This window comes from Mercurialis annua, linkage group LG2, assembly GCF_937616625.2.
Source record: "Mercurialis annua linkage group LG2, ddMerAnnu1.2, whole genome shotgun sequence".
Lineage (NCBI taxonomy): Eukaryota > Viridiplantae > Streptophyta > Magnoliopsida > Malpighiales > Euphorbiaceae > Mercurialis > Mercurialis annua.
This window is the reverse complement of record NC_065571.1, coordinates 25,986,884-26,000,429: the sequence shown is the minus strand read 5'-3', so window position 1 is coordinate 26,000,429 and position 13,546 is coordinate 25,986,884. Positions and strand designations below refer to the sequence as shown.

At 38.9% G+C, this 13,546-nt stretch overlaps 1 protein-coding gene across 1 annotated transcript; it reads right to left on the bottom strand.

The window, feature by feature from the left end:
* Positions 1–10,226: 10,226 nt before the first annotated feature.
* LOC126668379 (uncharacterized) lies at positions 10,227–12,935 on the bottom strand. Its single transcript, XM_050361585.1, has 3 exons — positions 10,990–12,935; positions 10,816–10,911; positions 10,227–10,734 (listed from the first exon to the last, which is right to left on the bottom strand). Exons 1-3 carry the CDS (start codon positions 12,933–12,935, stop codon positions 10,227–10,229), a joined length of 2,550 nt encoding a protein of 849 aa, XP_050217542.1.
* Positions 12,936–13,546: the final 611 nt, after the last annotated feature.

Sequence of the window (13,546 nt, the reverse complement as noted above, 5' to 3'; positions counted from 1 at the left end):
ATCCAAACGCTTCCCCTTATTAGCGAGTTAAGCCAAATAATTGCAAAGGTTACGAAACAAATCCAAACGTTTCACCTTTTTAGCGATTTAAGCCAAACGTTTACAAACGTTATGAAACAAAACCAAACATTTGAAACGTTATGAAACAAATTCAAACGTTTCACATTTTTAGCGACTTAAGCCAAACCTTTACAAATGTTACGAAACAAAACCAAGCGTTTCAAGTTTTTAGCAATTTAAGCCAAACCTTTACAGACATTACAAAACAAATCCAAGCGTTTCACCTTTTTAGCAATTTAAGCTAGACGTTTACAAACGTTACGAAACAAATTTAAGCGATTGACCTTGTTTAGCTATTTAAGCCAAATGTTTACAAACAGTACGAAACAAATCCAAAAGTTTCGCCTTTTTAGCGATTTAAGTCAAACGTTTACAAAAGTTACGAAACAAATCCAAATGTTTCACCTTGTTAGCGATTTAACCTAAGCGTCTACAAATGTTACAGAACAAATCCAAACGTTTCACCTTTTTAGCGAATTAAACCAAACGTTACGAAATAAAACAAAACGTTGAACCTCATAAGCGATTAAAGCCAAACATTTACAAATGTTACGAAACAAATCCAAACGTTTCACCTTTTTCGCGATTTAAGCCAAACGTTGACAAACGTTACGAAACAAAACCAAACATTTAAAACGTTACGAAACAAATTCAAACGTTTCACATTTTTAGCGATTTAAGCCAAACGTTTACAAACGTTACGAAACAAAAAAAAACGTTTCACCTTTTTAGCGATTTAAGCCAAACGTTTACAAACGTTACGAAACAAATCCAAATGTTTCCCCATTTTAGCGATATTAGGCAAACGTTTAAAACTTTACGAAATAAATCCAAACGTTTCACCTTTTTAACAATTTAAGCCAAACGTTTGAAAACGTTACAAAACAAATCCAAACGTTTCACATTTTTAGCGATTGACGCCAAATGTTTACAAACGTTACAAAACAAATCCAAATGTTTTCCATATTTTGCGATTGAAGCCAAACGCTTACAAACGTTACGAAACAAGTCCAAACGTTTCCCATATTTAGAAATTTAAGCCAAACGTTTACAAACGTTACGAAACAAAACCAAGCTTTTTACCTTTTTAGCAATTTAATCCAAACGTTTACAAATATTACGAAACAAATCCAAACGTTTCACCTTTTTAGCGATTTAAGCCAAACATTTACAAACGCTACGAAATAAATTCAAACGTTTTTTTAGCGATTTAAGCCAAACGTTTACGAACGTTACGAAACAAATCCAAACGTTTCACCTTATTAGCTATTTAAGCCAAATGTTTGCAAATGTTGCGAAACAAATACAAATGTTTCACCTTTTTAGCGATTTAAGCCAAATGTTTGCAAACATTACGAAACAAATCCAAACGTTTCACCTTTTTGGCGATTTAAGCCAAACGTTTACAAATGTTACAAAATAAATCCAAACGTTTCACCTTTTTAGCGATTTAAGCCAAACATTTACAAACGTTACAAAACCAGTCCAAACGTTTCACCTTTTTAGCGATTTAAGCTAAACGTTTACAAACGTTACGAAACAAAACCAAACATTTAAAACGTTACGAAGCAAATTCAAACGTTTCACATTTTTAGCGATTTAGGCCAAACATTTACAAACGTTATGAAAGAAAACCAAGCGTTTCAACTTTTTAGCAATTTAAGCCAAACGTTTACAAACATTACAAAACAAATCCAAGAGTTTCACCTTTTTTGCAATTTAAGCAGACGTTTACAAACATTACAAAACAAATCCAAGCGTTTGACCTTTTTAGCGATTTAAGCCAAACATTTACAAACATTACGAAACAAATTTAAACCTTTCACCTTTTTAGCGATTTAAGCCAAACGTTTACAAACGTTACTAAACGAATCCAAACGTTTTACCTTTTTAGTGAATTAAGCCAAACGTTTACAAATGTCACAAAACAAATCCAAACGTTTCACCTTTTTAGCGAATTAAGCCAAACGTTTACAAACATTACGAAACAAAACAAAACGTTGAACCTCATAAGGATTTAAGCCAAACGTTTACAAATTTTACGAAACAAATCCAAATGTTTCGTCTTTTTAGCATTTAATCCAATCCAAACGTTTCACCTTTTTAGCGATTTAAGCCAAACGTTTACAAACGCTACGATACAAAATCAAACGTTTAAAACGTTATGAAACAAATCCAAACGTTTCATAATTTTAGCGATTTAAGCCAAACCTTTACAAATTTTACGAAACAAAAGCAAGTGTTTAACCTTTTTAGAAATTTATGACAAACGTATACTAACGTTACGAAACAAATCCAAGTGTTTCACCTTTTTAGCAATTTAAGCCAAATGTTTACCAACGTTCCAAAAGAAATCCAAATGTTTCACCTTTTAAACAATTGAAGCAAAACGTTTACAAACGTTACGAAACAAATCCAAAGGCTTCACCTTTTTAGCGATTTTAGCCAAACATTTACAAACGTTACGAAACAAATCCAAATGTTTTACCTTTTTAGCGATTTAAGCAAAACGTTTACAAACATTACGAAAAAATCCAAGTGTTTCACCTTTTTAGCAATTTAAGCCAAAGGTTTAGAAACGTCACAAAACAAATATAAACGTTTCACCTTTTTAGCGATTTAAGCCAAACGTTTACAAACGTTGCTAAACAAAAATAAGCCTTTCATCTTTTTAGCAATTTAAGCCAAACGTTTACAAACGTTTACAAACATTACGAAACAAATCCAAACGTTTCAACTTTTTAGCGATTTAAGCCAAACTCTTACAAACGTTACGAAACAAATCCAAACGTTTCACCTTTTTAGCGATTTAAGCCAAACGTTTACAAACGTTATAAAACAAAACCAAACATTTAAAACGTTACGAAACAAATTCAAGCGTTTCACATTTTTAGCGATTTAAGCCAAACGTTTACAAACGTTATGAAACAAAACAAAGTGTTTGACCTTTTTAGCAATTTAACCCAAACGTTTACAAACGTTACAAAACAAATCTAAACGTTTAAAACGTTACGAAACAAATCTAAATGTTTCATATTTTTAGCTATTTAAGCCACACCATTACAAATATTACGAAACAAAACCAAGTGTTGCACCTTTTTAGAAATTTATGACAAGCGTTTACAAACGTTTTTTTATCAATTTAAGCCAAACGTTTACAAATGTTCCGAAACAAATTCAAGTGTTTCACCTTTTTAGAAATTTAAGCAAAACGTTAACAAACGTTATGAAACAAATTCAAAGGTTTCACCTTTTTAGAGATTTTAGCCAAATGTTTACAATCGTTACGAAATAAATCCAAACTTCTCACCATTTTAGCGACTTAAGCCAAACATTTACAAATATTACGAAACGAATCCAAACGTTTCTGTAATAACTTTGAAAATGTTAGAGCATTGGATCGTGCCACGGATCCTGAAATTTTGAAATTTGGAGTAAGTAGGTCGGGATTGGACACCGACATAAGAATTTTTAAGGATATGTTAAGAAATAATAATAATTTAAAAGAGAAATTATTATTATTAAGAACAAGTAAGGACTTGTCGGATAAAGTAAGGACTTGTCGGATAAAGATTTAACTCATTTATGTGTTTAGTGGTAAGATGGCAAAAGGATAAGGGCTTAAGAGGAGTTTTTCACATCTACCTTATATGTATTAAGATAGCTAAAGGTTAAAACAAAAATAAAATAAAAGAAAGCAAAAATACCTTACCCTTTCTTCCTCTCCAATACGTGTATCACCATCACCATCATCATCAAGTTTCAAGCTCTTAACCTCCATCTGTTTGCTTGAATTAACATCAAAAGACCTAGGTGAACTCTTTTCCTCTATTAATTTCAAAGTTCGTTGGATGTTTTTGAAGTTTTGATGATGAACAAACTTCGGTCTTTGATGATGTTTTGGGGGTATGAGCTTTAAGTTGAATTCTAGTATGGTTTAGATGTATAATTTGAGTATGAATTGCTTAGGAGTGGTTCAGCCATGGACAAAGCTTTGATTAAACTTGATAATTATGGCTTAGGCATTAACTTGATGATGATAGAGCTGTAAATAAGTTATTTATGATGAGTTTTTGGATTGAATAAGTTGTTTGAAGGTTGCTGGAAATCTTGCGTGCAGAACAGGGGTATTGCGAAGGCGATATCTCGAGCTACAAAGCTCCGAATTACGTTCCATTTAATGGTACCGAAACCTAAGGGTGTTAGCTAAAACTTTCCAGTTTTGAGATTCTGTTGATTCGGCCTCCAAGTGGCTTAAATAAATCGAACCATTTTATTGCGCGTAGCAGTTTTACGTATGGACAGCTTAAGTTTAAAAGGTTTTCAAAATGATTTTAAAGGTTTTCAATGATGGTTTTGAGATATGGAAAATGTGTCGATAATAAGTTTTGAAAGCCGAATGGAGTTTGGTTATTTTATGTTTGTAAAATGATTTAAAGAAGTACAAAAAACAAGGTTTAAGTAAAACGTTTTGAATATGAGTTTGTTATGTTTTGAAATGAGGTTTCTCATAAGGGTTTGATATATGGTTTTTTAATACGGAAAGTGTATAAAAGATACATTTGGATAGCAATATGATATTGCTATAGAGATAAGCTATATCGAGTTAGTTTGATATTCGTGTTAGATACGACTAGTATAGCAAGTCGAATTCGTGCCTTGTTTGAATATGGTATCTATCGAGTTAAGTATTAACTCGATATCTTTGTGATAGGTTTATCAGATTAATCTGTTAGCAGACAAGGAGTTCAGGGAGCTTACGCTATTAGTAAAGTTCTTGAATTAGCATTGTGAGTTGCACTTTACTTTCGTTTATTATATATTAAAGTTATTTTATATATGTATATCGTTATATGCATCGCATTATATATGATTGATTGAAATATTATATATTTTATTAAGTTTTTATATATGAGAGACTAGTATGAGATTCGAAAAATCTAGCTACCTATTGGGTATCAATAGGCTGTGTGATCACCAGTATCGAGTCAGTCTAGTGTGTTTGCATATGAGATATGAACATGAATATGTATATGAATTTCGAAGTTGGACAATGAATTCGATACGAGCGAGCACTCGGTTACAGTGTAACCTGGAGTCCCCGTATCTAGTGAGTTAGACACACACTTTGAGGTTAAGAGATTGGTCGCGATCGACGTGGCAGAGTGCGAACACTCCCGGGTCGGACCAGATCTATCAGTATGATTTGAATATTTGTAAGTTGTGTCATATTTTAGAATATTTGTTTCAAATGCATCAAGTAATTGCTTATATATATATATATATATATATATATATATATATATTCATATTATAACTTGATTTGAGATGCGATCTTATGTTTTTACAATACCGTTAGCAACTTGCAAGCTCACTCAGTATTTTCCCAAATACTGACCCCTCACTATTGTGTTTCAAGAAATCGGAATCGGATCAGACAGACCATCTCCTTTGTGTCGGAAGTCTATTGACTTGCACGAAGTACAAGTCCTTAGGGTTGCAGTAGTCAGTAGGTGTCGAAGTAAGATTAATGAATTGAATTCAAACGGTATTTTGTATAATAAACTCTGATATAATCTTATAAATAAGTTGTTAATAAAGATGAAGTGTTATCCGTTTGAAGTTAGTACCAATTGCTTTGAGAGGAATTGGCTATGACTATGACTAAAAACAGGGCTGTGCTGGATATGAGATATCGCTCAGTAAGACCCTGGTTTCTAAGAATTGTTTCGCAAACGTTTTCAGAAAAGGAATACGATATTTTTGATATTTGAATTATATTACTTGATACGGGTCAAACTACAATGGTCGCCCGTATTGTTTTCATGCACAAGTAGCAAATGTAAGCTCAAAGGACCTCAGGCTGGTTCAGCCTGGAAGCCACTCCAATGCATAAGTCAATGAGGGTTTTTTGGTAAGTAGATGAATGTTGATGTATTTAAGTTTGATTTGTGCGTACCTCTATCAGAATTCCGTGGTTTCTATTTATAATGAACTTATGGCGGTTGCTGCCTGGTAGTTCGTGGGTTTATCCCACGAACTCTGATAATGGTTAGGGCACGTTTCCCGATTATTCCGGGTAGTGGGTGTGAGAGGCCAGAGTGGATGAGGTCAGCTTAACAGCTGAGTTGGAGAAGTCTGATCAAGACAGTATGGGCGATTCTTGTATTGCCTCGGGCGAAGAGTCTTTCGGAGATTCGGTGGGCGAGCTTAGCATTCTCTAGGCGATGCTTGGAGTTCGGATATTCGTAGGTCGGTATCAGATGTCCCCCCCAGGTGATCTTGTTAAGTCAAAGACATGAAGCGCCAATTTTCAAAATTCAAATTTCCAAAATTTTTCAAAATGGTTTGAATTTCAAACGTTTTTCAACGGTTACGAATTTTAAGCGTCTCAATTCATATAAATGGACGCGACCCTTGGATTTTCCCATTAATTGATTGATTGTTTCGAGGAGTTTTCTGCCACTAGGTAATTGAGTGCCCTATATCTGACTTGACATATTAAAGAGGTAATGTTTTTCAATTTTTCATTCTTGCTCTCTTTTTTCACTTTGCTAGTTTAATCCTTTTTGTCAATTGTCTTTTCCAGCCAGGCCTTCTTCAAGTAATTTAGTTCCAGACATTCCTCTGTCATCAGTAAGTAACTTAGTTGTTTTTGTTTGTCTTCTTGTACTCCTTTTCCTTCATTTTTTTTTGCTCCAGTCTCGTTTAGTGTTTAAGGATGTCTCCTTTGAAGGTTTCTTCGTCCACTTCTTCTTCTTCTTCTTCTTCTTCTTCTTCTTCTTCTTCTGAGAGTTCTTCTAGTGATTCCACCTATCCTGCTCTTCTTGCAATCCTGGTTGACTTGGTTTCTAACGAGGAAGGGTTATCCCAAAGGGTGGTTCCTGACAGCGAGGAGGGTGTGTCCGTTGCGGAGGATATTGACAAGTTATTGGGGGTTAATAATAGAGAACCTGAAGGCGAGGTTCTTTTAGAAGGTGATGACGATGGCGAAATGGGCGATGATGAAGAGGATGATGAGGATTTTGTTTTCAAAAAACGTAAATCATCTTTTGGGACGTCCTCTAATAAGAAAAAGCCTTTGTTCGAATGGACTGTCGACTTGGGCCAGAGAGCCCTTGTATGGATTAGGGCGAGGTACGAGATTCCTTCTTCTATCGGGCTTTGGATTCCATCTGAAGGTTCTGCTGTTGACTAGATCCTGGATGATGACGAACAATTGATCTTTATTGAAGATCTTGAGGTAGGCTTAAGGCTACCACTTGATGGCTTCACACAGATGGTGTTTGACAATTTTAAGATCCCTTTAGGTCAGCTTCATTCTAATGCCCATCACCATTTGACAGGGATTTTCATTTGTGGGCTCCATTTGAAGAGGGAGGTCGGTTATGATATCGTTCGGTCTATTTATTCTCTTGGAAGGAAGAAAAGCGATGAGTTCTTCTATCTACAACCTGGCTGATCTCTCTTTAGTGGTCTTCCCAATTCTATGAAGCGGTGGAAAGGTTGCTTTGTTATTGCCAAGAACAAAGGGGGTTGGGGCTCCATTCCAAATGTATTTTTGGAAGGGCCAAGGAAGCCGGAGAAGGTGAAGTTGAGCGAGGCTGATCAAGAGACGTTGCTTCTGCTTCGAAGTCGTGCTAAGGTGCATGTGGTGAACTTGATTGCCTCCTATTTTGGCTGGGATAAAGGTGTTTCTTCCAAGAGAAATAAGAGAGTAAAGGGTGAAAATAAGGGGAAGAGGAAGAAGAAGAATAATGATAAAAAGGAGACTTCGCCTAGTTGTGAAGACGAGTTCTATGACGGAGGCGAACCACCTCTTTCTTCTCCCCTTATTAATTCTTCTATGCCTTCTAGTTCTTCTGGTACCTTTTTTGTGCCATGAAGTCTCTATTTTTCTTAAATTTCGATTTTTATTTCCTAATCTTCGTTTGTTTTCTTTGCTTTCTCCGTGTCGGACTTTAAGGAACTTCAACAGAAGGTCATGGATGGCAGAAGAGCTCGGAGAGAAAAAGAGGCTTGAGAAAAGGAGGCCGCTGCCCAAGCTGTCCTTGTAAAACCCTCCGATGCTAAGAGGGAGGCTGTCAAGAAGGTGGGCGAAGCTCCCTCTAAGGCCGGAGATAAGCCACCTTCTTCTAGGAAGGATGATGGTTCCGCCGTAGTTCCTCCTACTTCTTCCAGGGTAGTGCTTCCTGGTTTCAAGATTAAAGATCCTCCTCCTCCTCCTTCTCTTACCTCTTATACGGGCAAGGAAAAGGATAAAATGGTGGATGTTCCCCCAAAGGAGAAGCAGTCTAAGGCTACTCCTCCTCCTCAAGGTGTCTTGACCGCCTCCTCAGGTTCAAAGAGGCGAGCTCCTTCATCCGGGGGTGACGATGCTGTTGAGGAGGGTCCTTCTATGAAGAAGCCTCGGAGGGACATAATGGTTACTCAGGTCGACCTACTCCTTCAGAAATATGGGATAAATGCAACCATATGTTGTCCTTCCGTGGCTACTGACATTTTTAGGGGCTCCTGTTGTCCTTCTGATGTTGGTTATTATTTAAAGAGGCTAGACAACGTGTTGATTGATGACTGTTTCACTGGCCTGCTGAGGGTGATTATTTCCTCTTTTCTCTGTTTTTTTTTAAACTTAATTTTTATTTTTAGACTGCTTTAGCCCTCCGTCAATATCGTTCCAACCGTCTTAACGATGATGAGATGCAAGTGAAGATAAAGACGGAGTACAAGATTTTGAAGGGGAAGTATGACTCCCTTCATACTGAGCATGGCACATGCGCCCTCAAGCAAAGCTCTCTTCTTGCTGATGTGGATAGACTGTCCAAGGAGAGGGAGGATGCCGTTAAACAGCAACTGGCTCTTACAGAAGTGGTCGCCCGTTTAAAAAAGAAAAATACCAGTTTGGCGGCAGAGGTGATGGTGTAGGGGACTGATTATAACGATCTGAAAAAAGAGTTCGACACCACCGTTTCGGCTCTTACCGAGAAGCTGTCTCGTTGCTGAGAGGAAGCTTTACTTAAAGCAAGGCAGACTGGCTCGTGAGAAGGAGAGGCTTCGCCGAAACACAAACCAGCTTGCTAATGATCTGACTGACTTCACTGAAGCTATTGTGGAGACATATTTAGAGCGTCATCCTGAAGGTGACGCCAACTTTTTGTATGGCTTTCCCTCCGGGGTCAACAGTGAAAGTGAGCCAGACTCTCCTGAAGATTTGTTTGTTTCCTTCAAGGCGGAGAAAGGCGATACTGCTGCTGTGGGATCTGCTGATGTTGGCGAGCAGCCAGTTAAAGCTGCTTATGAGTCTATTCAGGTCGATGAGAAGCCACTCCCTTTGTCTTCTGTTCTTGGTTTGGGTGGGAGTCCTGAAGAGAAAGACTTCGGTTTGATTATCTCTTCTGAGCGTCCTTTTGCTGCTCTGGATCTGCTCGATCGTCCCTTTGACATAGACTCTATTCCTCCTGGGACTGATCCACTTAGTCTTGCCGGTATCCCTTTCTCCCACCCGTTCTGGCAATCTTGTCACTATTGTTTCTTCTTCAGCCAGGCGGAGTTCGCAGGAGGGATTATCTGATCCGGCTGCTTTCGAAAAGGATAAGGAGACTAACCAGGAAAAGATTGAGCAGGAGACCAAGCTTTAGGCCTTTCTTTTATTATGTATTATATATTTCTTTTGTACATGAACTTTGTTTTTCCTTGTAATATTTCTGGGGGCGTATTTTACCCTCTCTTTAATATACGTTTCTCGTTGTTATGCTTGTTTTGCATTCGTTATTTTGAGAAATGCTTGTTTGTTATTTGCTTCGGATTTTGTTGAATCCTTTTTGTTTGGTGCCGGTCTGTACTTTGTAGGGGTAGAACTCGTCAGTTCTCCCTCTTGGAAAAATCTGTTTTTTTTCTTCTCTTTTTTTTATATATCAATGATAATTATGACGAGGAGACAATATTTGTGAATCTTCCTTGTTCAAGAAAGGGTAAGTTAAAATACTTGGTGATGGGATATCACTTGGCGAAATTCAAATACAATACTGTGATGAAGTATCACTTGGAGAAATTCAAATACACACATTGTGATGAAGTATCACTTAGGGAATTTTTAAATACGTGCTCTTAAAGAAAATGAAATTTAGGAAATAATAGCTAACATGTTAGGTGACAAATTAACTTTGCTAGATTTTCCTTAGATTGTTGGCGTTCCATGTCCTGGGTATGATCCTTCCCATAGAGTTGGTGAGCTTGAACGTCCCTTCCTTAATAACCTCGCTGATGGTGTAAGGTCCTTCCCAGTTTTGTTGTAGCTTCCCGCTCCCTGCTTCTCCTTTCTTGACTTCGGTCTTCCTCATGACTAGATCGCCTAGTCTGAATTTTCTTTTCTTCACATGGCAGTTGAAATGTTTGGCCATCTTTTGTCTGTAAGCTTCCATCCTGATATCTGATTTGTTGATCTTTTCGACTAAGAGGTCCAGATTGTTCCTGAGTTCGGCTTCATTTTCTTCTAAGCTCAGCTGACTGTCTTCGGTTCTTGGTGTAGGTGCGCCTATCTCTACCGGAATTACAGCCTCCGTTCTATAGGCTAGGGCGAATGGAGTTTCACCCGTTGATTCTCTTGGGGTGGTACAATAGTTCCATAGGACACTGTAGAGTTCTTCTACCCATCTTACTTGGTATTCATCTAGCCTTCTTTTCAATCCAGCCAGTAAGATTCTGTTGGCCACTTCGATTTGCCCATTTTATTGTGGATAGTAAACTGAAGTGAACCTTAAGTCGATCTGATATTCTGCACAGAACTTCCTGAATTTTGCTGAGTCGAACTGCTTTCCGTTGTCTGTGATCAGCACCTTTGGTATTCCGAACCTGCACAAGATAGATCTAAAGAAAAAGTTAGTTATTCTTTGTTGGGTGATTTTTGCCAGAGGTTCTGCTTTTATTCACTTAGTGAAGTGGTCGATTGCCACCACTAGGAACTTTCTCTGTCCCGTGGCTGGAGGGAGAGGTCCCAAGATATCCATTCCCCACTGGGCGAATGGCCATGCACTGCCGATTGGCTTCATTTCTGATGCTTGTTTTCTGGGCACCAAAGCATGTTGTTGGCAAGGCCAGCACCCTTTTACAAGTGTTGTTGCTTGTTCTTTCATTATAGGCCAGTAATAGCCTTGTAACAGGGCCTTCCTGACCAGAGTTGATGCTCCGTCGTGTGCTCCGCAGGTCCCCTCGTGTAGTTCTTTCATGATGTACTCTCCATCTTCTTTGTTAACACACTTCAGACAAGGATGGGTGGATGACCGTTTATAGAGCTGGCCATTGTCTATGCCGAATTTGGATGACAGTATCACTATCTTTCTGGCGTCTTTTCTGTCTTCGGGGAGTACTCCATTAGCCAAGTATGCCGTGATGGGAGTCATCCGGGTTTCTTCTCCATCCACCATTAGCACTTCTCCTTCTTCCCTTTCCTCTTGAAAGCTGGGTTGTCGCTTGATTTCGTGGGGGATGTTCTTCATTGATTCGTAATTCTTTGTTGCGGCCCATTTCGCCAATTCATCTGCTCTTCCATTCATTGCCCTGGGTATTTGTTGTAGCGACCAGGATCGCCCATTGTTGACGAAGAAAGTTTTGGCTTGCTTGGCGTACTTCTTCAGTGTCCTTTCTTTTACTTCAAAACTCCCTGAGACTTGGTTCATGACCAGCTGTGAATCACTGTATATCTGAGCTTCTGAAATATTGAGTTCTTCACATAATTGCAATCCTTTCATGAGTGCCTCATATTCTGCGACGTTGTTGGAAGCTGGGAATTCGAGCCTAGCAGAGTATTCCATTTGGACCCTCCCTAGTCCTTTTAGTACGACTTTGATCCCTGCTCCTTCTCCACACACTGCTCCGTCGACATGTTTTTCCCAGAGGTTCTTCTTGCTTTCTATTGGTTCTGTAAACGTTAACTCTGCGAAGAAGTCGGATAGTGCCTGAGCCTTTAGGGCTTTTCGGGCTTCGTAGATAACGCCCAAGCTTCCTATCTTGACAGCCCACTCTACTATACATCCGCTTGTTTCTGCCTTCCGGAGGATTTTTCGTAATGGTTGGTCAGTTCGTACGATGACCTGGTTCCCCTCAAAGTAATGCCGGAGTTTAATTGTGGTGGTGTATACACATAACGCCAGTTTCTCCGACTTTGGGTATCTTAACTCTGCATTCCTAAGCACCTTGCTAATGTAGTAGATCGGGAATTGTTCCCCTTCTTTCTCAAATACTAGTACTCCCGCTATTGTTTCATCAGAACAAGAGATATATAAATATAATACGTCGCCCGGATCTAGTCTCGCCAAAAGTGGAGGTGACGAAAGGAAGCTTTTCAATTCATCAAACGTCGTCTGGCATTCTGCTGTCCATGTAAAGTTCTTGATCTGTTTCAGCGTCTTGAAGAAAGGTAGGCATCGCTTCGCTGAGCAGGACATGAATCGACCTAGGGCGGTGATTCGCCCGTTGAGTTTCTTTGCTTCGTGTATGCTCCGGGGCGGTGTCATTTTTAGGACTGCTTCGATTTTGTCTGGGTTGGCTTCGATCCCGCGTTGAGAGACCATATATCCCAAAAACTTGCCCGCTGGTACTCCGAATACACACTTCTCCGGATTTATCTTTAATTGGTACCTTTGTAGTGTCTCTAGGACTACCTTCACATCTGCCGGATGATCTTCTGTCCTGACGCTCTTAATAATCATGTCGTCCACGTAAACCTCCATGTGCTTTCCGATCTGATCTTTGAATATGGAGTTCACCAGTCGCTGATATGTGGCTCCTGCATTTTTTAAGCCGAATGGCATCATTCTATAACAAAATAATCCCTGCTCTGTTACAAAAGCCGTTTTTTCCTGATCTTCTGATGCCATGGGTATTTGATGATATCATGCTTTGGCGTCTAGGAACGCATATAGGGCGTGGCCTACTGTGGAGTCCACTAGTTGATCGATGCTTGGCAGCGGGAAGCTATCCTTGGGACATGCCTTGTTAAGATCTGTGAAGTCTACACACATTCGATAAGTGCCATTGGACTTTTTCACCATTACTACGTTTGCCACCCATTTGGGATAATATGCATCTTTGATCAGGTTTGCTTCTTTTAACTTAACGATTTCTTCTGCAATAGCTAGCTGTTTTTTGGGTGAGTTTCTTCTCTTCTTTTGTACCACGGGTTTTGAATCGGGAGTGATGTTTAATCGATGGCATATGACATCTGGGTTTACCCCGATCAGTTCGTCTGTGGTCGTGGCAAAGGAATCTCCAAGTGCTCTGAGATTTTCTGTCAGAGATCGTTTGATTCCTGCCTCTAGCTCGTCTCCTACCACTATCTCTTTTCCTGGGGACAGTTCTATCTTCGAGGTTAGTCCATAATGTTCCGCCCTCTCTGTCTTTTCTGGAGGTTCCACTGTTAACACTGGCAAAGTTACGTGAACCTTTCTGAGAGCCGTGAAGTATGCCTGCTCCATTACATGCAAATGGA

Bases quoted from the DNA above. Each gene is read 5' to 3' on its own strand.
- LOC126668379 (XM_050361585.1), bottom strand. From the start codon at position 12,935: ATGGCATCAGAAGATCAGGAAAAAACGGCTTTTGTAACAGAGCAGGGA. The intron at 10,912-10,989 runs GTGAATAAAAGC...TATCTTGTGCAG, and splicing joins GCAATCGACCACTTCACTAA to GTTCGGAATACCAAAGGTGC. The intron at 10,735-10,815 runs GTTCACTTCAGT...ATTGAAAAGAAG, and splicing joins GAATATCAGATCGACTTAAG to GCTAGATGAATACCAAGTAA.